Genomic DNA, 25,214 nt, shown 5'->3' on the forward strand with positions numbered 1-25,214 from the left:
TTGTATATTTTGTAGTTTACATACATTGCAAAGTCCAAAAATGACTAATTCAAAAGCATAATGTGGACTTATCAAAGTAAATAAATATAAATCTAGTTCTAGTTCTTTCCATATTCAATTTTTGTTAAATCTGAGAGGCTAATTTGTTCAAGATATGACACCATAAAATAAGAATAATGGAAAATGTTTATTGTAGTTAGGTACATGTTTAAAAAGTTTATTAAAAAAAACAGGTAAAAATATTAGCATATTTCATTATCAGCAAATGTCATCCAGTTTAAAACAAATGTATGCACAATAAGTGGCTTGCAGTATTTCCTTGAATATAGTACTGTATATTTGCACACTGAAAGCCTTATTTTCCTCATTCACTGACTTGTGTGTGCATAAGATTAGTAAGCTCATGATACCTTATTGAGTGAATTACAATATAGAATTGATTAATAGTTTTCATGTATACAAATACATTTGCAAATAAAGGGAAAAAAAGAAGTGTATATAATGTATGTTGACTGACTTTACAGCTTAGAAAAACACATCAAACTTTGTTCATCAATATTTTAGTTTGTATTATTTTGCCAACTCTGCCTAAATGAATAACATAAGGCTTGTGTGTTTTTTAAAGTGTGTTCATGGGAGTTCTTGTGCTCTTAGTAATAACGTGAATCAAGGCAAACTATCTGTTCACAAGGATGTTGCAAGCAACAGGGCCTCTGAAGGTGAATCCCAGGTAGAAGGTGATGTTTTCATTACTATGGGGCACTGAAGGCACAAAAAGAGGCAGGATATTAAACCTCTTTTTTTGAGGGCCTTCAAGGTACACCACTCCATCCTCTGTCCATCCACAAACACGTTTCAGCATCATGGCAATCTCGGGGCTTTTCCACGCCTCACCCCTGAACCACTTCATGCGTTTCTCAGAGACTGAGAAGCCTTTCGTGATATTGTCAAACTTCCTCTTGTGGACAAATTTATCCAATCCATTGCCATTTCCAAGAAAAAAATGTGTGTATATCCTTCTTTTCCGCTGAGGGATGTCTTTCATTTTGCTCCAGTATTCTTTTTCCAGGTGCTCAACTGCTGATTGCACAATTTCATATTTGCTTTCTCTCTCACGCTCTGTGTCATGATCATCTGGCCAGAATAGCAACGTAAGCAAGAACAGGGCACTTGGCACGCATTTCCTTTTATCGGATGGGAACTGACGACAAAGAGCCTGTAGATCTTTCAGTGAAGCGACCTTTTGAGTTTGTGGGGACAGGCAGTTCAGAGAAATGTGGGCTGTTATGTAATTGACAACATCCCTTTGACCAAATCTGGCCTTTAATGGGTTGCTAGGGTAGAGAGTAAGGATATGCTCCAAACGGCGTACCGCATCCCCTGGATCGGTTAGCTTGGAGAGAATGGATATGATGTTACCTCCACCAAGATGATAAATGATCATGCGTTTTTGGAAAGGAGTTAGTCCTGCTGGGTTTAGCTGCCCTCGTTGCAGAAGTGCAGCAGAATCTGCTTCACTGAAGTACTTCCCATACTCTGAGGATTTTTTGGCCAACCATGTGAGTGGATGGCTAATCTTCTCTTCAGGACTTTCAGTGGTCTCTTCATCTGCACCAATATCTGTCTGGAAGTAACTTAGATCATCTGAAATCCATTCCAAGGAATCTTGCATTGTTTTGTGAAGTTTTTTTAAACGACCATGAAATGGTTCCCATATTTCTTCAAGTTCCTCAGGGATGTAATCTGTTACCAGGTACTTCATACATTCTGAGTGGCCCTTGGTTGTGTTGGCAAACAATTGCAGGGAGGAGATCAGTTTGAGGAGGCTGCATCCGACTTCAACTTCAGAAAAGAACCCTGAACTGTTAACATCTTCCATTTCAGCATCAGTTGCCCTCTCACATTCCTGAAAGCACTCGAGGGCTTTCAGAGCAGTCTCAACAGCATCTGCTGTATTCTGGGCCGTCTTTGGTATATTGTCATTTTCTATTGCTTTGCATTTTGCTTGGAACCATTTCCGGTACACCTGCCCCTTTGTGTCCAGTATGTAAGAGTTGTTGGGCAGCTGTTTAGCTGCTGTCTCTGCCCAGTGCTTTGCTTCTTCAAACTTCTCATATGTATAATGAAGACGAGCAAGCTGCTGTGCAAAGAATGGGTTTTGATGAAAACGCTGGAATGCTTCTTTGAGTAACTCAATTGCTTTGTTGGGGTTCTTCTCATTTTCACACACATGCTCAATCAGAGGCGAGAAGAAACTGTCATATTCGTCCCCCTTACTTATTCTGGATCGTCTTATGAAGAGTTGTCTCAAAAATGACAGGTACTCCTCCCTTCCAAATCTGTGCTCAAAAAGCACATCCTCGCAGAGCAAATTCATCGCTAAACCGCTTTGGGTCTGTTGGTCTCCGAGAAGCTGTTGGAGAATTTCTTTTGCCACAAGTGGGTGGATAATTCTGACTGATTCAATGTGTGTCTTGTCATCTCTGAGATGCAAGAATACTAGTTTAGCCTGATCATTGAGAGATCTTTCAAACTCATGCTGGCGAAACCTCTCCATGTGAATGGTCAAGGCAAGCAAAGCTTCACAATGTGACTGAGAGATGAAAGAGTTCTGAACATATGTGTTCAGCAATGCAGCATAGTGCATGAGGCGAGTGACAACAGAGTGCCGCTCAATGTCTTGGAGCAAATGTTTCACAAAGTCTTGAATGTAATCTTTGGAGAATCCTTCACTCATCAAAACAAACGTGAGAATGAACTGAGGCTCATATCGCTCCTCAAGCACCTGTCGTTTTCCAGCAAACTTCCTCTTCTCTTGATCAGAAAGTTTGTGGGTAACAGACACGTTCTGTAATGGAGACTCCTTGCATTTCCTCTCTGGATTGTGGGAACGTCTGCAGCTCAGCAAAATGAAACACAGAGTTCCGTACTGGATTCGTTTGATGTTGATAGCAACCTCTAGTTCATTCCTGAGATCATCGAGATACTCTTTGTCTGTGTCTTCAATGAGAAGCAGCACAGGGAGGCACTTCTGTGGATCTTTTTCTTCATATTCTCTTAATTGTACTGCATGTTGTACAACATCACAAGTTGGATATGAAGGCCTCACAAGTGCACATCTCAGATCTTTCCTGTTGTTCCACAGCACATGTCTTGCCACAGTGCTTCCACCGCTTCCTGGGTGATGGTAGATGTTTATACTGTTTACTGGGGTTTGATCGACATTACACTTCACAGCATCATTGAGTAGTTTGGAGGTTTCGTGATAGGCATCCCTTTTGATTACCTCTTCAACATACTTGTGCTCAGAAAGCCAGAAATTCAACCATGTGACTTTCCCACCTCGGTAAAACTGTTGTTCAATGTTTGCTTTCTCCTCATTAATGAAATCTTTGGTCGTTTCGTCACAATGGTTGACTGTGAGAATTTCCAGAGAATACATCTGTTCTTCTATCTGTGTTTCAAGAAGACACGTCCCTTTAACATAGACTGGAAGATGCTTGCTGACACGTGCTTTTATAGGTTGGACATGCTGCAGAGTTGCATTAACATGACTCATCTTCATCCCCACAACACTGGAATTGTTCACGGTTTCTTTTCCACATGAACCTTCTGCAAAGCTTTGCCACTTCAGAAAATTCTTCTCAGATTCACAGATGCAGATGATGTCTTCATGGCCTTCCATGTCTGTGAAAAACTCATAGAAGGTGTGCAAGAGGGGTTTCTCAACCAGTGATGTGAGAAGAAAAATGACCTGAAAGGTCCCCTTTGGCAAGATTTGTTTACAGATCAGAGATACAGATTCCCGCAGGAAAGTCATTTTTGTTTTGATCCAGGTCATTTCATCACATGGAGTTTCATTCCCTTTGAAGTCAGTGCGTCCATTACAGAAAATCCAACTAGTTTGCTCAAACAGAAGCAAGCGGCTTGTGAATTCTTTGATGGTTGTGCCTCCGGATATCCTGTAGTTCTGTAGAAAGTGCAGGTTTGCGGCATGGTGCTGAAGATATCTATTGCAAAGGCCTGATATCTTTGAGTCTGGGTCAAAGTCAAACACGCAGAACACATTCATGCTGAGGAGCCAGTCAATGTTGCAAAGATCCTCAGGTTTGAATTTGTTAGTGACAAGTATGAACCATTTTTCCTTTTCAATGAATTTCTTTCCACTAGTCAGCAGCATTGTGAGCTTCCTGCCGAGGTCTAAGCAGCTCTCTGGAGCATTGAGGAACTGATTTTTCTCTGCTTCATCTCTCTGAGTGTCGCGATCTTTGATTCGCTGGTAGAAATCACCTATGTCTTTCTCACTCACTGGCTCAGTTTTCGAGCCCACTCTTCGTAGAATAGTTTCCTTCTCAAATTCTACTTTATTACTCGCCTCTTTGAAGTTTGGCAAACGGACTGCATACACCTTACTCTTTACGATACTTAGTAAAGGCACAATGTCAACCTCTACCACATACCTCTTTTCAGTACTTTCTAGATCTAAAACCTCAATAAACCTTGGAGGTCGTACACACTGGCGTACATGCTCTTTGTCAGAAGAGAAGCTTCTTTCAATGTAGTCCAAAGCATCTACAAAAATGTCCTTCTCCTTTACAGGGATCCCAATGATTTCTCCGTGCACATATCCTGCATCTTCCTTGCTGTCCATCACACCAAAGTGTATAGTCCCATTTGATCTGATATTCATGCAGCCAGTTGCAAATTTAAGTACCTCTTTGGCAAACTTAGTTTGGAGTCTTGTGCGGTCCAGTGTAGCAGCTACAGCAAAAGATTTGTATTCATGGCAAGGAGATGTCAAGTTGAAAGCACCTGATTCAGGTTGCAGCACTCTGTGCTTTACATATATGAAATCGATCCCTTCCTCATCAAATGGTCGTGGTTTGCAGTCTTCCTTTGAAGCAAACATGCATTGCTCCTGAGATGCTCGTTTCTCCTCAACAGCATCTTGATCCCTCTTAGGAACTTGTAGTGAAGGACCTTCATTTGTTACAGACAGAACCTGAGCCGATTTCTGACCAATCTTTTGCTCCAACTCAGTTTTTTTTATATTAGTGGGCTTTTGGTTAACCTGACATTTTTGCTGAGAGCTTAGGAGTTCATCTCTTTTTTGTATAACCAAATGAGCTGGCCCTGATTTCATACCAATCTCATTTTTCAAAAAGTTCACATCCATTAAAAGGAGGTATCGTCCATTTACTTCTGCATCGTGGAGCTTTTTTATGTACTCTTCCTTCAGTCCAATCTCTCTTAGCCAGTCGCTTACTTCAGACTCAGTCCAGGTCTCTGGCGAATGCTGAGGTTTCTCAGCTGAACAACGAAAAGAGACAAAAGATTAAATAAATTTGATTATAAAAAAAATATAATCAATGTTTGGCAGTATACATACTTTGGATAATAGTCCAAATTTGTCCATTTGTTTCATGAAAAAGACATGATGTGCTGGTCTGGATCAAGGTTTCAACTTTTCTAATTTAAGCCTGTCAGTATCATTCAACCACAAGATTCCTAATTGCTACTTAAGACTTTATTTACACATTTTATTTCAACACAAGGTAAATGCAAAGTAATGATAGCATTTAATTGGCGATGGTAGCTTTCAGTAGCATCTAAGGTAAATCTGACCTGTTTTACCAAAGTACAGCCTGTGGTACATAATATATCTTCTATAGTAACACTTAAACATAACATAAATGTCAGAAAAGGACATCTCACTAAAACCAACCTGTTTGTGTAAATTTAACTCACCCATGATTTCTTTTTTATTCTTTTATCACCATTTTATCATCAGTGTTGGCATTTACTGATCATCACCATTTAGCTGAAAGAAAAAACACATCTCAGTTAAATTCAGCCAGTTCTAGTCTTTCAGACCCATCCATCACTCCATCCTTCTTATAATCTGAAGCAGTCTGAGCCAAAGGGCTTTTGGGTCTTGAACACATAAATTCACTCTTAAAGGGCAAATATATCTAAAATTACAAAGCATTTCAAAAACTCCATTGCAACACAGCCCTGTCACTAACCTAGGTCTGAAAATATATTATTCTATGTGCCTTTCAGGTCTACAGCCTGCAGTGAGCTAGGACAGTCATACTACAGACGTTTCAACTAGAGATGGGATTTATGGCTTTTTGAGGAGCCATTCCTTTCAAAGAGACATTCAAAAGACTGGCTCGTTCTCACAATATCTTACAAAATTTCACAATATATAAGAATGACAAACTATCAAAATATGTACCTATATAAAATCTACTAGACAAGATTAAAAAATAATAGGAAAAATATAGATAAAAAAGGATAAACCTGAGCAGTCTGTGCAAATTTTAGTAAATGTTTTGGATAGAACTCACAGTATTTGTTTCCAAACAATACTCTCTACCCATAGATACTTCACATGAATGGAGAGTGTTGGACATCAGACTTCTATGATGTCACAAATGTTATTTATTTCATTTTCATTTTACTCAACTGTACCACTTCTTATTTACTTCTTTATTTATTTATTCATTCAGTCATTTTTAGCTGGAAGGGGGGTGAGGGTGGGGGGGATTGGGCTTGGCGTGTGTATGTATACATGTGTGTGTGTGACTGTGTGAAAGATTTCATTGAGTGTTTTTATTCTTATCTTTTTATCATGTAAAGAACTTTGTGTTGCCTATGGCATGAAAGGTGCTTTATAAATAAAGTTCGATTTGATTTGATGAAGGCAGTGTCAAAAATTTGTATATATAAAGAATGGCTCGCAAATGAACGGCTCACAGCTGTGAATCGGTTCCCATCGTTCATGTATGAGTCGTTCAAAAGAATCGATTCGTTCATGAACGTCACATCTAGTTTCAACCAAAGCATGTCCAGTTATGTAGTGAGTCGTGAGGTTCTTCAGGCTCCTCTGGCTCCAATTCATTGCTCATATAAACTAGAGACTACAACATTTGCATCCTCACAAGAACCTTATGTGCGTCTAACTGAATTAGTCTGCTATAAAAATAAAAAAAATGGATGCCGAGTACAAATTCCTGTATTCGAGAAAAATGGTGCCAATTCCATCTCAATCATCACTTCAACTTATTAGAGGAAATATCAAATCTACGTTTATACGAATACCACGAAACAAGCTGCATATGTGCGTCCCTTTATAACAATGTGGAGCCAGACACAGCTAGTCGAAACTAGGCAAATGTATCTCAACTAGTAGTAAATATGGCGACCAGTCCAAAGTGGCATTCACTCTGACTCTACGATGGGAGGAAAAGAAGTTAAAAGGGGTGACGACCACGTCTCTTACCTTGGAAGTAAAACAAAAAAAAAAAAACATCCATTTTGTCTCCTTTCTGTACCGTGAGCATACCGGGCGACTGCACTTCTTACACACCGGCGCTGCTTTCCGGTCTGTGCTGCCCGCGCGCACTACGCCTGCTCAGTCCTGCAAGTTTCGTTTTATCAAGAAATGCCTGCTCAAGTCATAGCCCAGATACACCCAAACACACCTTAACTCATAACTCTAAGAACTAAAAACAAAAATATCTCACATACGAAACTAATGTTTATAATGAAGTAGTATGCTGTATCCAATAAATAAACAAATATGAACGATGAGTGGAAAATAATAAGGTTGCATGTGTGTTGCTGAACAAGGAACAATAACCTATTAAAAACAAACACTTAAAATCAAAACAAGTCTTATAAGATCAGGCTGAGGGCACATACACTAGGCTCATCTAACCAAAGTATAAGCAGAAACAGTGTCACTGTTGTTTCCCAATTCCCAACCTGAGATGCAGCAAAAACTTCCCACACAAAATATTAGTAGAAAACAAAATAATAGAATTTAATGTGCAATTCATTAACTTCACTTTGACACCTTTAAAAAGTTAATATACATGAGCATTCTGTGGCTTGACTTCTAAACTCATATTTGACCAAAAACATTAAGATTAAATTACTTATTGTATTCAGATGCCACCCTGAACACCCTTTGGAGCGGTCCACCCTCACTGAGTCAGCACAATAGTTTTGATTTACAAAAGAGAAGTAGTCTAGCAGCATTAATTGGAATCAAGCACATTTAGCATAGTCTATTTTAAAGATCTGTACCAAAGAGCACAGTGATGTTTCCATTTAAAAAGGCACATGGGCCACATTAAGTGATTTATGATCCAAATTCTGAATCAGTCTGTACAAAACTATGCTTACAGTATCTGTGCAGCAAATACTCACTGAAAAATACACAACATTGCACAATAAAACTACCCAAATGTTCCACAACATCTGGAAACCTTTCCCACAACGGACACCAGACATTTTTTGGACAAACACTTTTTTGGACAAGGTGTAATAAAATTAAAAGCATTTCTTTGCTCAGTCCAGCTACAAGAAAACATACAAAAGCATCCTGTTGGCTATGCGACTTCTTCTCAGCAGAGACACTTGTGGACAGACTTGTGTTGGGGATCATTTTTAGCCAGGTCAGCAGAAGGCACTTTTATTTAGCTGCTGTGTCTTGCAGTGGATCCCAGGCACTGCAGGCCTGGTCCTCACCAGCTCGGGGCACAGCAACTTACTCCCAAATGTTTTCCACTGTTTAAGGCAATGCTCCCATTTTTGCTGGGTCCACCTAACTGTGATTCAGTTCACACCAGTTTCTTGTCCAGTGTAGGAGTATCAGACAGTGTGGGCACGTCAGGCTGACAGGACTCTCTTTGCCTGAGAGGAACTGTAGGCAATTCTGAGGCAAATGTAGGGTTCAAGTCGATCTGTGTTGGCAGTACGGGCTCTACTGTCTGAACTGGAAACTGTGAAGATACAGGCTCATCTGGTGATGACAGTGCTGATTCAGCAATTGCTGTGCTACAGATCTGAACAGAAGGGAATGAATGTGAAGGTTCCTGCGGCTGTAACGGAGATTGTGATGCATGTGTTGGCAGGTGTTGAGAACATGGTTCATTTAGTCTTTGTGGCCCATGAACACACTGGGTATGCGTTTTGGAAAGCTGCACTGCAGCAGAGTAATAAGGCAGGAATGGCCTCTCAGGAGCACAGGTCCGCATGGCCAGATAGGTGTGCATCAGTAGGTGAGGAAAGCGGGACGTAAAGTAGGAGACAAAGTCATCAGGGATGGAGCCCAGAGTCTCCTGCACCTCAGCAGGCAACTCTCTGTAATGATGTTTCTGTTGAGGGAAGATCAACAATAAATTTGACAGAAGGGAAGAAATTAATTTAATCACAAAGTAGTTTCTTATAGAAAAAACACTCTTACCTTGTTTCTCATCGCACGCAGCAGGTCTCTGACTGACCCACCCTTATACGAACGAAATTTCCGCAGATCTGCCAAAAACAGAGAAAGATAAAACCTGGTGCACATTCACCACAGTGATCAAACTCACATATTAGTATACAGAAGATCTTGAAATAAAGTTGTTTTTTATTTGTCGTTGCTATTTTTTAGCTTTGCTAATCAGGGCAATAATAGAAACAGTTTATAAGAGATTAAAGCATGATTTTTATTCAGTTTAATCCTATTTTTTCCAAGATGATACAACTGTCAAAAAGTTAAATTATTCTAGTTTTAAAAGGCATATTTTGTTTTTTCTAAAAAGATTGAAAAAGCATTAGTATACCTCTAGTCTGTACTATTTAATCCATAAAATAAGATAGCCACACGGTAAGTGCCTAATGATCACAATACTCTGTAATTTTTTGCAGTTGACCCTGATTAAATCGTCTTTGCCATATTGTTCAACTCATTAATTGCACAGCATATTGATCATTAGTGGGATGGCGTAATGTTCAGTGGGTAGTACTGCTAACAGGAAGTAGCAAGCCTTCTCAAACACACACACAAACACACATTGCAATATCTTCCGGTGACAGGATACATCAATTCAGCAATGACTAAACATCAAAGTAACTATGAGATGGAATACAATCAGAACCTGAGAGTAGTTGGTCATTTTTTTTCAACAAAAATAGCATTGATAAAACAAAAATATAGACTGGAGAGTTAAACTCTCCACAGAGACCAGAGGAAGAATAAGTTTAACAAAAATATTAACAAGAAGTCCCTATTTTACCAGTTGTAAACATTTAAATGACTCTGTTACCTGTCTGCAGTGGAACAGTGATGTGCTCTCTCCAGTCGCTCTTGACAACAGCCCTCCCACCTCGCTCTAGCTGTCTTACAATTGGTCCGTCCAAAGGCTCCTTTTCTATTCTGTCACTCACATCCTGCAGGCAAAAAAAATATATACAAAAGTGAGAAACAGTAAGATGCTCTCATTGCCACTCATTAAACATAATTTAAATAATTTGCATGGAAATCTATTATTGCTTGTGAATTTCCTTGTATTTTTACAGAAGATGCCAAGACACTAAAATGCAACCAGCATATGTGATATGCACACGCCTGAAAGAGAATAGCAGTGAAATCACTGACTAACCTGAAAGAACTGCAGCTCTTTCTCCAGACTCCAGAAGAAAGGATGTTTGAGAACACTTTCAGCTGAAGGCCGTCTGTGGGGATCCATGCTCAACATCTGCTCTATTAGATCTCTGGCTACAATATCCCCTAATGAAAACACAAGCATGCTGCTATTGATGAGGTGTTCTTGAACTGTGATTCAAACGTTTCAGACACTGATTGAATAAACAAATCACTTAAGTGATATCAAGCGCTTGAAATTAATTTTGAGTCTCCATGTTTCTCACATTGGTTTGGCCATTTGGCAGCGGAGTGCAAAAAAAGTCTCTGTGATCCACTACATTTATAGGGACTATAATTTATTGTGCACACAATTTCCTTCTGCAAAACTAAAGCCAGTAAATCAGTTTTAAAACTTAATACATTAATTTAAATAAAAAAAAAAAACTCTGCTGCTGTATTAACAGAGCTGAGATCATGACAATGACTACTACACATTACTTTATTGGAAATTAATGGCAGTGATAAGAGAACCACTAAAAACAACCAAAACACCCACAAGCATAACTCTCACCATGTTTGTCACTCTGCAGATAGTCGAGGCTGTAGGTGCCCAGTAGAATATTTGCTTGCCTCTGCAGAGACTTGCCAAAAGGATGGCTTCCCTGCGACACCACGTAGTAGAAGACACAACCAGCAGAGAAGATGTCAACTGCGCAGGTCTAACAAAGGAAAGGACAAAAGCATATGTGAGGTTACAGAATGCACCAAACAATAAACATCAGTATCATCTGGTCTGACAGCACCATTTCAAAAGGGTAATGCTAACATTCCACTGAGTATACAGCCTGACAACCGAGGATATTTACACCCTTACTGAGCTGCCGCTGCATCACTAACTCACCGGATTGTGTTTACAGTCCTCACTGAGAACCTCTGGAGCGATCCAGCCCTCTGTGCCTGGAACTCCAGACCTTCTACTGAAACTGTGGCGACCCACTGCGAGCTTCTTACACAGACCAAAGTCGGAAATCATAGCCCGGACCCGGCCGTGGGCGTTTGGCATGGACACAAGAATGTTGTGGGGTTTCAGGTCTCTGTGGACTGTGGAGCGAGACGATAAGGACAAGAACAGACAGCTTAACAACACACACACAAAAAAAAGTGACAATAAAAATGTGAATGCATTTTGGATTCAGTGACGGATACCAATATTGAGAGAGTGTAGATGGGTCAGTCCTGACATGGTCTGCTGAAGAAGCATCACAGGTTCAAGTCCATGACGATTGAAATCCTTTTTTTCCACATACTAGTGAGATTAAAAGATAGCCATTGTAGTACAAGAACTGTAACAGCCCAACTTTAATTTAACACAGTAGATTTCTATTTTTTGTAAAAATATAACAAAGAAAATGTTGAGAACTTAAACTACATCAAAATAAAGTAATGCATCATTATGGAAACATTGAAATCTGGTTGAGATTTAAAAAAAACACTTAAATTGTGCTGAAGAGCAAAGCAGTATTAACTCAGCTTTTTTTGTCCTTTTGCAAAAAAGTGCAAATAAGCTAATTATCACCTCCTGAAGAGAGGCAGCACACAGCTCGATGGCAATGTACTGGAACTGACGGTCCCTCTCAGTACAGAAGTATCGGATGACATTTGGGTGCTCATCAGACTCCCTCAGCAGCTGAACCTCTCGGTCTGCAAAGCTGAAGCACTCTGGGAGGATTCTCTTCACTGCCACTGGACGGTTGTCAAACTGGCCCCTTGTTTGGAAACAACAAAAATGTAGTATTTCTTTGGCACCTAGGAAAACTTACCAGAAGCAGTCGTGACTTATTTGCTTACTTGTACACAATGGTTCCTTCAGCACCATGCCCCAAGACCTGTTTGGGATGGAAAGTTATGTTGCCCACTCGGACAATACTGGACTCCTCTTCTGAGAAGATGCATTTCAAAACAGACAAAAACCAGGTTACAACAACTCAAATGAGAAACACCACAGATATTAGCAGAAGATTTAATTTCACAGTGCTTACCTCCATCTTCATGCTCATTGGTCAAGCTCCCCAGTTCTGACACAGACATATTGGAGTGGTTGGATGCGCGGGGGGTGACATTGGGGCTGCTGTGGTCTGAGCAATCCGAGCGAGTGCGAGCCACCTCCAGGAAGTCGCTGTCTGAAGCTAAGCCCAGGCCCACATCTGCAGCGGAGAAGGGCTGCTGCCTCTGGAGCAGCTCCAACCTCTCCTCCATCTGTCTCTGGAACTCCTGGTGCTGCAGCTGCTGCTGTTTATGCACACTCTGAGGTGAGACATGACACCACATTAAAAGCTCCAAAAAAATAATAAAACCTTTGTGTTTGGAGTTTTAGTATGCTGTATCATCTATCCTCTATACTGTCCATTCCCCGTGCCTCCCACTTGCTTCCCATAGCTATGAATACAAGGTCATTTTGTATATATTTTTTAAAATTTGTATATGCATCTTTCCCAGACCACCACTGCAGCCTCAAACTTTAAGATTTCCCTGACTTGGTGGAATAAGCTGCTGATCCTGTTACTCTCAGACCGTACTAATGTGTAGTAACTGTACACACACACAAAACCTCATCTGAGACTTACTTTGGGGTAGATAATAACAAAGGCCAGCCAGCCAGCAAGGAGGAAAGTGGAGAAGATAATGGTGGCCATGTCTTTGAGCATCGAATCCACAAGAGCCTCTGGACGCACAATGCGACCACTTGTTCCAGGTTCTTGGATCGATGTTTCAGGCACAGCTGAAGGTGGCCCATCATCCATACCGCTATCATTGACCTTCTACAGCAAGGAGGCACAGGAGCACAAACATGACAATGACAAGAAAGTGGATGAGAAAATCTGCAGAGATGTTTAAACATGTCTGCAAAAACTTGTGATAACTTCAGGCAAACACATTCACACAAACCTCTTCTACTTTCTTGTCAGTAGTAGGTGGGATGACGTTGCCTTGATTGCGAGGGAAGCTGTCAGGAAACTTCTCCAGAATCTTGGTGTGAGCTTCGGGGGGCGTTTCATGATGACCTAAAATGTCAAGAGAAAACTTTTAAAACAGAACAGTTGTTTACATTCATCAAAACACTTGTTTTAATTGTAATAAAGTATTGATAGTTTTGGGGTTAAAACAATAAGACTGTATAATGTTAGAATATCTACAACTTCATTTATCATCCAGCAGATGGCAGTCTCTGTATATTTCACTGAAGGTACATCCAGTGCTGAGCTTCTAATGTGAATGGTGTAAACGATTACATTAAACTGCATTTTTGACAAAATACAATCCTGATGTCAAATCTCAATAAGTAAAAAATAAGGCTTGAAAATTCTTTTCCCTCATAGCATTATCTAAGAATATAAACTAAAAATTGGTCATTTTTCAGACCAAGTTCAGTCTAACATGTTTATGAGCAGGTTTAATACCTATGAGAAGCAGGTAGTTCCTCATATAGTTGATCCGGTTTCGCTCTCGGAGAGCAGCGTTGAATTTCACACTTGTGCTTGGTGTGATGACACACTCCTTGTCCTCTTCTGTCTCTTGGCTATCAGGGCCTTCCAGCAGGGGGAAGGTGCTGCCACGAGGCTAAAGACACACAAACAACCTGCTATCAGACCTCTCATGGTCTTAAATATGAGGCCACTGAAGAAAAAAAAACAGTGAGTCTGTGCTGCAAAATGATCTGAGCCTAGGCAAGCTAAGACACAATCAGAAAAGGATACTAGCAGACTGACTCACTGGGAGACTCTGGAACAATTCTCTTTGAAAAGTAGGACTTCTTTGGAAATCTTTGAACATGGAGGCAATCATCTGAGAAACTGACTCACTAATAATATAAAACAGCACTCACCACAACAGTAACACCATCATGCACCAGAGAGGGAGATGCATACAGGCTTGTGGAGTATTTGCCCACATATAAAGTGGCCCTGAGGGGGAAAAAATGCAATAAACAATCTTTTACTTTATAGTAAAAACATTTTACATCATGCTTAATGCTAAAGAGCACGGCTACAAAAGTATAAACTTGTCAACCCAAATAAGAAGAGGTTAAATTTGCACATGGGAACATGTACTGAAAGTCCTCTTTGTGCTTTTACACAGAAGCAGGTGTGGACACAATATACTGCAAAGAAAGAAAGAAAAAACAACACTGAAACCAGAGCTGAAACCAGCCCTGTTGCAACTACTTGTTTGAAAGTTCATGTCTTGACTCTGCTTGAACATTATATTATCTTAATAAAAATGCATTTCACGTTTACCCTGTCAAAATTTGATTCATGGGTTCAAAATGCTCTAACATGTTAAAGATAGTTCTTGGGCAACATTTTTGTCTCTGAATGATGCTCAGGAGGAAAAACCGAATACAAAAAACAGACCTATAAACAACATATTATCTGCAAATAGAAATTTCTTACACAAAAGGAAATGGAATTAAATATCTCCCTAGAGGTAAGGCATGAAAAAAATTAAATTACATGAATTTGTTCTTGGGCTTCTTCTCCTTTGGAAATGGATATTTCCACTGAGTGATGCGGCCAACCTCTCCAGACATGAAAGTGAGGTACCGCAGGGTTTCCACAGCCACATTAGTATGGGGAACTTTACGGAGACCCTCGCGCTGCCAGATATACATTGCCACCACTGGAGAGTTGTAGTTCTGGACCCACTGAACGTCTCCAGTTTCGCTGTCTACAGTCACCACAAGTCCGTCGCCATTGGACACAAAATGAGCCATCTCTGTGGAGCACCAATAAGCAAACAAATGATGGGCAATGTGTACCGGCAATTAAAGCTACAAAAGAGTCAACTTATTCTAGTAATCTTACTATATTTGGTGTCATCATCAGGAAGGGTGGAGGCGTAGTCTGAGTAGGTGGCATTCCAGCGAAGCTCTCTGCTCTTGGTGTCATACATGGTGATGGTGTACTCTAACAGAGCCACGGACAGCACAAAAGGGAACGTGCATTTGCAAGGGATTACGTATTTAACTAGCACAAAAGCAAGGGTTTGAGTGTCATGTTGGATTATGTTAAATGTTCTTCTTAATAAAGAATTAAAATAACAAAATGCAGCTGATATGTAGTTGAGTGACAAAGTGAACTTCAACTTAACACCATATTTCGGAGTTTTTTTAAATTTACAGGGACAGATTGGGGGTTGGTGATCTTGTTGAGATAAGGTTGGAGATTAGTGGAGGTAGATGAGCAGGAAGTAAATAATGGTTTGCCAACAGTGTGAGGTTAAAGTATACAAGACAAATAAGATCCAGACTAAACAATCAACTGAATGTTATAGGCTGTTATGTCAAGTGTCTACCAAGAGCAAGAAAAAAAAAAAGCAATATAGCTGATATTGTGCTGTTGCAATTCTTTTGTTATTACCTGTGCGTCCCAGATAGAGAAGAGATGAAGAGGGACACAGCATCTCAGCAAAGGAGGAAGTCAGAGTCTGTTGTTTCTCACCAGTCAACAAGTCAACCACATACCACAAGTCCTGCTTCTTACCTGGATACGAGCACACAGACACACAAAGAAAACTGTTTACCAATGCTGCAGCTGAAGATTTATTTAAATCTAAATAAACTTATATTTACATACATTTAATATTTTTTTATAACAACTGCTTCTAGATGTTAATAGCTCAAACACACTTGACACCTATTGCAGGACAATTCATTGCTGATTGCATTATTTATAACAAATGTGTGATGAGAGACAGCAGCAAAATCTCGCTGGAATACTTGTAAGTAATTGTCAAACCAGTATTTAGACCCACTATGTGCAAGTCCAAGTATGTAAAGTGACATGCAGACATTTAACTAACAATACTGGGTTGTAAGCATTCCATAATCAAATGACTTTTACAATTGAAATCCAAGAAGCGAGACAGACAAAAAAAACGTTCACTGATAAGCAGATAAGGACAGTGAGAGGCAAATCTCAACCGCCTTCCCTTTAAACAATGACACATAGTCAGTATTTAAGATTACCTGTCCTGCAATAACAGTAGTAAATTCAAAAGAGCAGTCGTTGAGTGGAACAAAAGGTAACTACATATTCTGTTGAAGCCTGATAAGAGCAGCTATTTATGAATTCCTACCCATGTAAAGGATTCCATCAGAGCTGCGACAGGGGGAGGCCTGGACCAACTCAGGGATAGTGAACGGTAATTTCTGTTAGAGGGAAAAAAAAACATCACAAATAAACATTAGATCATCAAATACAGCATGTATGAACAGCAGCTGTAAGTCTGTTATGATAGTGCATAATTTTCCATTTTCAATGGAAGAAAGAAATGAGAAGTGTGTCTCTCTAATACGGAAGATCACAATTTTTTATAAAAGTTATTTCCTCTTACTGTGAGGCCTTCGTTGTTCTTTCCTCCCAGAGAGTACAGACTGCCATCATTGGGGTCAGGCAGAAATGCAGGCCTGGTGGGAAGAAAAGAGGAGACTTGCAAAACAAGATCATGCAAGCAAATAGTTCAAGTAACGGACACATCAAGTTCAGCAAGTTTTGCATATACTATCTTTTGTTACAGACAAAAGCTATAACTGAAAATATATATGCACCAATAAGAAAAAATAACTCCGGGATACATACTCTGCTACATGTGTGGGGACCTGAAGAACTGGATCTGTGAGGAGGGAGAAAAAAGAAGACAAGATGCTAGTCAGGACTGACAAGATTATCTTCCAACAAATGAAAGCATGGCCGGTAGCTGTTGAGTAAGAGTATGACATGAACGTTGGTGACATTCAACCGTTGAGGACACAAAGTCCAACTGAACTTGGATCCCCCTCACGGCCAACATGAAAGGCAAACATTTATGTTAGCAAACAGCTGTAAGCAAAACAAGCATGCTTGAGATCAGTTAACTTAATTAGCTACAACTGTTAAAATAATACAAGATAGCAATTTATCAAATAATACATATTTGTATGATAATAAAACTAACTTAAAACTTATAGAAGAATCAGTTCTCATATAATCCACTTCTTCTTTGACAAGATCATTTTATTGTTCTGTTAGCTGAGAAAGTTTACTTTAGACTTTTGACAAAAGCCCTTATATTATCTTTTTAGTGGGTGACTAAATCAATTATCCTACTAAAACGGGAGCTTCTGTTGCTACTAGACAAACACACACCTAACAGTGTGAACACAGTAGGTGTGGAGCAGGTGGAGCACATCTCTGGGGTGGTGCCCCAAAGAGGTCAACAATGGAAGCGGTTAAGGTGCGGGATAATCTGAAGGTGTTAAATGTGTGGTGTATCCAATAAACATTAGTATTCAGCATATGTGACTGGAGCAGGTGTTGTGAAAACAATGTTTTTATAGGCTGCATATAAGGATGTTAAACCTGACTGGCTGAAATATAAATACGTGTTTGCAAAACCAACAGAGCGAGACAGGTAAACAGTGGGAGGAGATGCTTGTGGTTACAGTCCTGTTCAACACTGGTCAAGGTAAAAGATTTCAGCTTCACTCTCATTATGTGGGTGTTTGGTTGACTGGCTGAAGCACAACAACAGGTGTGTGCAAAGCCTGGTACAGAACCACTGAAATTTATATTCAGTAGCCGTTCCAGGAAAACAGATGACGCGGGGGAGTCAGCCTCGGCCTCAGACTTAGTGATTTGGGTATTGAGTGGATTCAGACAGGACAATCTAAATCAGTCTAATGATACTTAAATAAGAAATAAGTCAACTGATAACAAAATGTTAGCTTAAACTGTATGTATTAAACAGATGAAGACTTAGAAAGTTCCATTACGTCTTGTCTTCAACTTCACAAAACACCCTCAAATACCTCAAGCTTTCCAAGTCTCCTTTATCTAATGTAATTCCCAAGTGTGTAGTGCGTTAACACAGAAACAAAACAGTACAGTACATGCGGTGTGCAGGTGACATCGGACCCACTCTGGCCCTGATTACAAGCTATATTTGCCCCTCACTCTGTTAATAATTACCCAGTTTCGTGCCTAAGAGAACCTCACTCAGTGCTCTCTTCAAGTATGGTGTGAACACATGCTTTAATCTTAGAAAACGTTTCTTATATATATATAAAAATTCAACAACACTAATAAACATTCTTTAAAATAAATAAATAAAATAAACAAAAACAAGTATAAAAGTCTTGATATTGCATGGCCACTTAAAAACATGGTCTTTGCTTCAGTCATGTAAATTTAACTTAATAGAAAATCTGCTTTTAATGTGTCTAAAATTCTAAAACTTTTAGGTGATTCAGTGCCATGTATGCTAGAGTAGCATATGTGACAGAAAACCACACTGCAAGTAGCAAAAGCTGAATGCACCTCCATGTTACAAACAAACAAATAAGAGAACTTCATTGCTCTCCATGTGGCAGTAAAAAAATTGCAAAATAATAAGAAAGAGCTTTAAGAATAAGGGTGGGGGGGGCATACAAACACTTGACTCTGGTAATCACCTCTTACCTTCTTTCAGAGTCCATTTGATAGAGCCAGATTTCTTGCTGACGGCATGCAAGTTTCCATCCAAGGTAGACACAAACAGCAAGCTTTCAGGAAGGGAAACTGTGCTGGCACTGCAAACCCCCTACAGAAACACCACACACGCAAATGTAATAAAACATAATAACATTAACAGACATCCCTGTTAAAAATCAGCCAATGACAAGCACAGGTGTGTAGACAGGCATTATCCTATTTAAATCCACAGGTATGTGCTTGTGCATTAAAGCAAAGAACAATGACTTAAGTCACTAAACACTCAGCCATTACTATCCTCACAGACTTAGAGCAAACATTATTAAAATGAAGGAATTATCACATAGTAAGATAATACAGCATGTTCCCGCCTGGGTGGGGCACCTGACTGTGTGGAGGAGGAATATGTCACCTTGGAATGCTTTACTTCAGATCAATATAGAAAAAGAACAAGCTATGAATACGGTTGACAGACTTGGTGACTAAGGCAGGGAACTGGATGAGTTTTCAGATGTTATGAATAAAATCCAGAGTCAAAACTTGAACTAAAGAAGGAGAGTGCATGAGGCTGGGCCCTTATGAGCTCAGCTCTATATTGGTCTTACTGCATAAGTGAATGTAATTGCGAAAATATATATATATTATTCATCCACAAAGACAAATATTCCTGGAGTATGAATTATTGAGGCAATATCTATAATCAAAATCTTGGGGTCATGGTTCAGTATGTTTTTATGCTAGAGCATAGGAAAAACACACACCTGTTTATGTCATGTAAATTTGGAACATAAAAAGATTTCTTTGGCATTTTCATTAGGGCATGTACTTCTACTACATGAAACCTATGCAGCTGAAGCTGTCCTCACTGTCCCGGTGATCCACAGCTGTATTGATCAAAGCAGGCTAATCCCACAAAACAAGTCCCTTGTGACGATGTAAATGGCCCCCACATAAAATGTAATTCACACACTCAAAATGACTAACACACTCCCTGAGCATTAAGATGCATTCGAGAAAACACAAATGGAGGTTGGAGAGCTGAAATGCTCTTAAGCCAAACACAAACAAAACAACACAGCTAATAAGTAAAGTCTGTGTGTTCGGTTGGAGAGGAAATGAAACCACCACCATACAGTCCCTGCTGGTCATAATACTTGCATTTTCCTCAGCACAGGTGCAATTTTATTTTTAAACCATAACCAGAATGTTGAAATCTGTCATCTTAGAATAAACAATTACGCTGTATAAGGGTTATACTGGGTTTTTAACAGGAAAACTACCACTGACTGCAATGACTGAAATGCCACATTGTGATTGGTTGATTAGCTGGGAAGTGAGCAAATAACGTTGCAAGGCCAAAACACTTGCAGAAGTAGTCAACACATCATGCATAATACCGTATCGCCACCCATCATAACCTATAAACTTGGTTAGATTAAAAGAAAAATCTATTTTGCGGTGGACCATTTAAAAAATGCACAGATGAATTGTAGGCTGACAGGCCATATGGGCTCCATTCTATCCCAAACCTTTTACTCCTACTCGGATATATAGGGGCCAAGAACAGACGTGGGAACAAAATATTTGGATCAGTTCAGAAAATGAAATAATGTGACAAAGCAAAAGCAAAATGCTGACAGTTTTCTGAGGGAAAGATAAAAACACAGAGAAGTATTATTAAATGAAGATGCAGCAAATCGAGTGAAAACAACTGAACCTACGGCTGCAGCAACGCTATCCGGGCTCATGACTTGGCCTATGCCAGAAAAACAACACTGCGGGTGGTGTGTGCTCTAGTCATCCACTATAGAATGCTACAAACCCATGATAACCAACTCTGGGCATCTTATGGTCTTGGGCAAAAGTGGGAAGGAAGAGGTCCAGAGTGGGTGTTTGAGAGTGCAGACTGCTGACCGAACAAAGAAAACTGCACAATGTCAGTCTGATCAGCTTTACTTTAAAACTAATAATATTATTCTATATTTGTTACTCAACTTGTAGTATTTCAACTGTTTCCTTTTACATTTTATACATTTGCATTTTATGCACTTACTGTAAGCATTACCAAACCATACATTTTCCTAGGCATAATACATTTGTATCCAGACATACACTGTCAGTACCTTTCAATTGTTTGTGAAAAAAGATTTTTAGGCATAGGACATTTAAAACACCTGAACAGCTGGTTTAGGTCTGTTTTACTGAATTAGAGTGATATTATTGATCTGCATCACTTACTTCTCCACTTTAACAGCTCCTTCAGGGTGGTGTAAACAGCCCATACAAGTGCAATTCACCAGTTAAAAATTACTAGTGCATTTTGCTGAGCAGTTAAGACACATTTAAGATGTAAGTGGAAAACACACAAGAGCTAATGAGTCAGGCTTGCGTTTATGGCATGGAGAGAAAATGCACCAGTACCATAGAGTTACTCAGGATGTCCCTCTCAAGTTAGACACTTAGGATTTCCCCTAACACCCATGTCAGTGACCACTGCCAGACGGCCCAACACAGTCATTTTGTAATTCCCACTTCTTTCTCTCTGTGCGTTACAATCTTACAGTTGAGGAAAAATATCAATCTCTTATACCTAACAAAACAGAAACCAAGACAAAACAACCCCCTGAAAGTTTCATCCTATCTGCAGAGAGAAACTAGATCCATCAAAATTTGCCTAAGGATCCCCTGCTGTAATCTCACACATCATATACAGACTTCTGTGTAAATAATGTGCACCTGCAACTGTTCCCACTGGGCTCCAAACTCACAAGCATCACACAACTGTGTTTGGAGAATCATAACTAACCTGGTATTGGGCCCCTCATAACCTCTAGAAGCACACTTGGTTTCACAAACAAATTACTCTCCAAACATCTGTTACCCTCTTAGTTTTGCATGGACACTGACATTCAACAACTAGTGAATATGCTAAAGAACTGTGCTCCAAGGACATCTGTTTTACAGTATTTGGCTGCTCAGAATGAAAAGCTCCATATAGCTAAAGACTAAAATATTGGTGTCTTTTCTACTGTTTCCCCATTCTGTGTTACACAGAAATACTATTGCATAACAGAGTTGCACAACACCACAGAACTGGGTGAAACCAAACCCATTACAATTTCTAAGATCTTAATTCTTCCTTCTGCAATGAGGCCAGATATACCTTAAAGGGACACAGACTACAATACTCATGCTATCACTAACAGAGGTCAATGGAGTGTATCTCTGCCTCACGGCCTGCTGCTTGGCAGAACACCCTCAACACAGACTGGCTGAAATTGGGAGCTTCCCTATCAAGTCTAAACAACTTTTAATTGTACATCGCCAGTGAATAAATTGGGGTAAAAACTAATCCCACATCTCAACATTAGCTCAAACATTTTTCTTCCCACGATGAGCCAGACTGAGGACCATCTAATAGGAAGACTAATGTGATAACAGAGAGAGAAGATATTATATTATTAATTAAAAATGACTTGATGATTGGTATGAAAAGCACTGCAAAAATATCAAAAAATCTCTTAACATGTGGATTTGATGTCAGGCTCAGGCAAACTACTAGCAAAATATATCTTACATACACTAAAACTGGCAATAAATTATAGTTTTCTTTAAAAAAAAGTACAATTTCTAGACCTGCTAATAGCTTGTCTGCAGCAATTTGCAAACGTTTAGCAGCTTACCAGTGTGCAGGCAAAAACCAACACAGGAACCAAGAAAAAAAGCATTATCACACATCTGTTTACTTGACATGGGGAGTGCTGTGAAAGCGTCAAGTCATCAAAATGAACATGATGAAGCACCTGCACTAACAGCCTGAAAGCATGTGAAGTTCATCTTTAGGCACAACTACATACAATGTCACTACAATAGGACATGTGATAAACTATGGCATAGGGAGATGACTGTTCAAAAGCCATATTTCACATTTTAAATTTGAATAAAGCATGCTTGGTAATGCAACTGGCTGAACCAGTGGCATCTGTGCAGAGGCTAAAACCTCCCATTGCAGTTGTCCTGGCTTTAAACCCCAGCAACTAGTGCCAAATAATATTTTTTAAAAATTACATACAACAGTGGAGCTCTATTAACTTTTCAGATGAGTACATCTCTATAAAGTACTCTCTGCATGGTGTTGCCTCAGAGAAAAGATGTCACGTGTTGGCCGTGTTCAGCCACACGCATAGCCAGGCGACTGTTGTGATAAGATACTGTAGGATCACAATCTTTTTAAAATGATGAATCTGAACTACATTTGAGGACAGATCATTTTCTAATTCCAGTTAAAGTATTAAGGTATGAATGTTGGTGTAAACAGCCTGCAGACGCGTGCAGTGAGGTATAAGCATAATTTAAGAAGCAATACCTAAAAAAAAAAATATGAATGGCAGCAGTTAAACATTATCATGCCTTTAGCCAGATAAATCATGCTTTCAAGGGTACATCAAGTGACCTTACAGACAGCTAAACTGTTAAGAAGCCATAGTGAAAATAAACTCACAATGAGCATTTCTTATGAAGATATTCCATTTGTAACCATCACTCACACACTTAAGTTAGAATAGTTAGCCTATCGTTTGTCACCCCCACTACACTCAGACTTTCTAATAGGCTAAGAGAGGAACCTGAGACATGATAGGGGATTATAAAGCCACTTTAATCTGCTTCTTAGCTGCAGTGGCTTACTTATCAAGGAGCAAATAGGTTTCGTCCTCAAGTCTTTCTGCAGTTCTGGCCCACTTTAAAGAAGTGTTTTGCTTAAAATTACCACGATTACAAGGTTGTTAGTGTTTACCTGCACTACGTACAATGCAGCTCTTCTTGCTGCATTTTGATTATGACTATTTGGAAGTGGCCTGCTGCATGATAAGACCAACCTAACCGCAAAGAATCATCATGTGTAACAATGACATTCTTCAATGACGAACATCTGAAATTATTAGGAACATAAAACAAATAGAAGATACAAATAGCTCAGGAGAAAAATATTTAAAATACAAATGCATATGAAATATACTGGTACAAATAATGTTTTTTAGGTTTACCTCAGCATAGAAAGCAGATACATATAATTAAAGGTCTACGCTGGCAGACATGTATAAATGTGTCTAGTGTTTAAAGAGTGTTAACCCACAGAGATGAATACAAACAGAGGCAGACTTCACCAACATTTATCACCATTAGGCAGGGCCACCTTAACCACATGGATAGTTTGTAAACTGTGAAACTTTTTTTAATTATTATTATTACACCAATATGTATGCATTGGACTCTTGCAAATGGTAAGTTTCTAAACATGCCAGTATTTGATGACATGTAGTTATCAAATTATCTGTTAATCACCTTCAGTGAAGTTAAAAATGATATCAAAGACTGCTGACCTAGCACTGTCTATGAAGTTATCACAGTTATCCAGACTAAAATTTACCCTTAAGTTATTTTTATTGCTATCAAAATCCTCTCAATAGTATAGGGTTACACGCTTTCGCTAAGAGTGATTTAAATTTGTGATGTGACCTTATCTAAAGAGACAGTCTATCTATATGGAGCTGAACTTTTGGTAGCAACTATCATAAAGCATGAGAAAAAGTATGATAAAGCATGCATTAGGAAGACAAAATAGCTGCAGTATTGGGGCCATGAAGTCTGCATGGTTACAGTAATTTAGTTAAATAGTCTAATTATGTGGGTTTCCATTATTTCTGAAACTAGACTCATGATAACAAAGCAATACAGAAAGGCGTTTTTGTGTCAGTAAAGTTAAAATCTTGTCAACATGACTGCTTTTAGCCAGCTAGCTAACATTTATGTAGCTAACATTTGTGTTAGCTAGCTGCTGTCAAGTCAACACAACACGCAGCATTAGGAAAAAATCACAGATTCACAAAATGACACATATTGTTGTTTGCGGGACTCGAGGCAGGATTATAAGGTGTTAGGTTAAATGTGTAGTTTTTCGGGTAACTACACGCTAATGTTGTCTAAGCTAGCTTATATTTCAGCACCCTTACCTTAAGTGGGAGACCAGCGTAGCAAAGCAACGTTAAAATGCAGCACACCAGAGTCTGATTGCTCACTGTCCAGTCCATATTCTTAGGTCTCAAACCGGGATAGACGGTTGGTTAGTCCGGGCGGTAACTGACTACATAGACAATGTGATTTGGCTTACGAGCAGATGTTTCGAAATGTTTGATCAATGTTGTAACGTCAGAGACTGAGCCAGCAACTGTGGATGAAACGTTAAAGCTGCTTCTTCCTGAAATGAACACTGTGGGGGTTGGACT

General features: G+C 39.4%; 2 protein-coding genes across 4 annotated transcripts; both read right to left on the minus strand.

The window, feature by feature from the left end:
• Window positions 1–170: 170 nt before the first annotated feature.
• samd9l (sterile alpha motif domain containing 9 like) lies at window positions 171–7,392 on the minus strand. Of its 3 annotated transcripts, XM_042006619.1 has the most exons (4): window positions 7,289–7,392; window positions 5,749–5,821; window positions 962–5,310; window positions 171–907 (listed from the first exon to the last, which is right to left on the minus strand). In XM_042006619.1, exons 2-4 carry the CDS (start codon window positions 5,750–5,752, stop codon window positions 677–679), a joined length of 4,584 nt encoding a protein of 1,527 aa, XP_041862553.1. In that variant the 5' UTR covers window positions 5,753–5,821; window positions 7,289–7,392; the 3' UTR covers window positions 171–676. The 3 variants fall into 3 exon arrangements, with proteins under 3 accessions (XP_041862553.1, XP_041862534.1, XP_041862543.1); XM_042006600.1 differs by having other exon boundaries at window positions 171–5,310; XM_042006609.1 differs by lacking the exon at window positions 7,289–7,392 and having other exon boundaries at window positions 171–5,310; window positions 5,749–5,956.
• Window positions 7,393–7,806: 414 nt separating this feature from the next.
• On the minus strand, window positions 7,807–25,199 carry LOC121648191 (serine/threonine-protein kinase/endoribonuclease IRE1-like). The gene is made up of 22 exons (XM_041998171.1): window positions 24,942–25,199; window positions 18,919–19,039; window positions 17,062–17,095; window positions 16,817–16,889; window positions 16,559–16,631; window positions 15,841–15,963; window positions 15,286–15,387; window positions 14,935–15,196; window positions 14,307–14,385; window positions 13,882–14,041; window positions 13,370–13,485; window positions 13,048–13,242; window positions 12,463–12,727; window positions 12,272–12,362; window positions 12,000–12,189; window positions 11,630–11,729; window positions 11,325–11,524; window positions 10,995–11,142; window positions 10,440–10,567; window positions 10,104–10,227; window positions 9,260–9,327; window positions 7,807–9,170 (listed from the first exon to the last, which is right to left on the minus strand). Exons 1-22 carry the CDS (start codon window positions 25,017–25,019, stop codon window positions 8,634–8,636), a joined length of 3,267 nt encoding a protein of 1,088 aa, XP_041854105.1. The 5' UTR covers window positions 25,020–25,199; the 3' UTR covers window positions 7,807–8,633.
• Window positions 25,200–25,214: the final 15 nt, after the last annotated feature.

Source organism: Melanotaenia boesemani, chromosome 2, assembly GCF_017639745.1.
Source record: "Melanotaenia boesemani isolate fMelBoe1 chromosome 2, fMelBoe1.pri, whole genome shotgun sequence".
NCBI classification, from domain to species: domain Eukaryota; kingdom Metazoa; phylum Chordata; class Actinopteri; order Atheriniformes; family Melanotaeniidae; genus Melanotaenia; species Melanotaenia boesemani.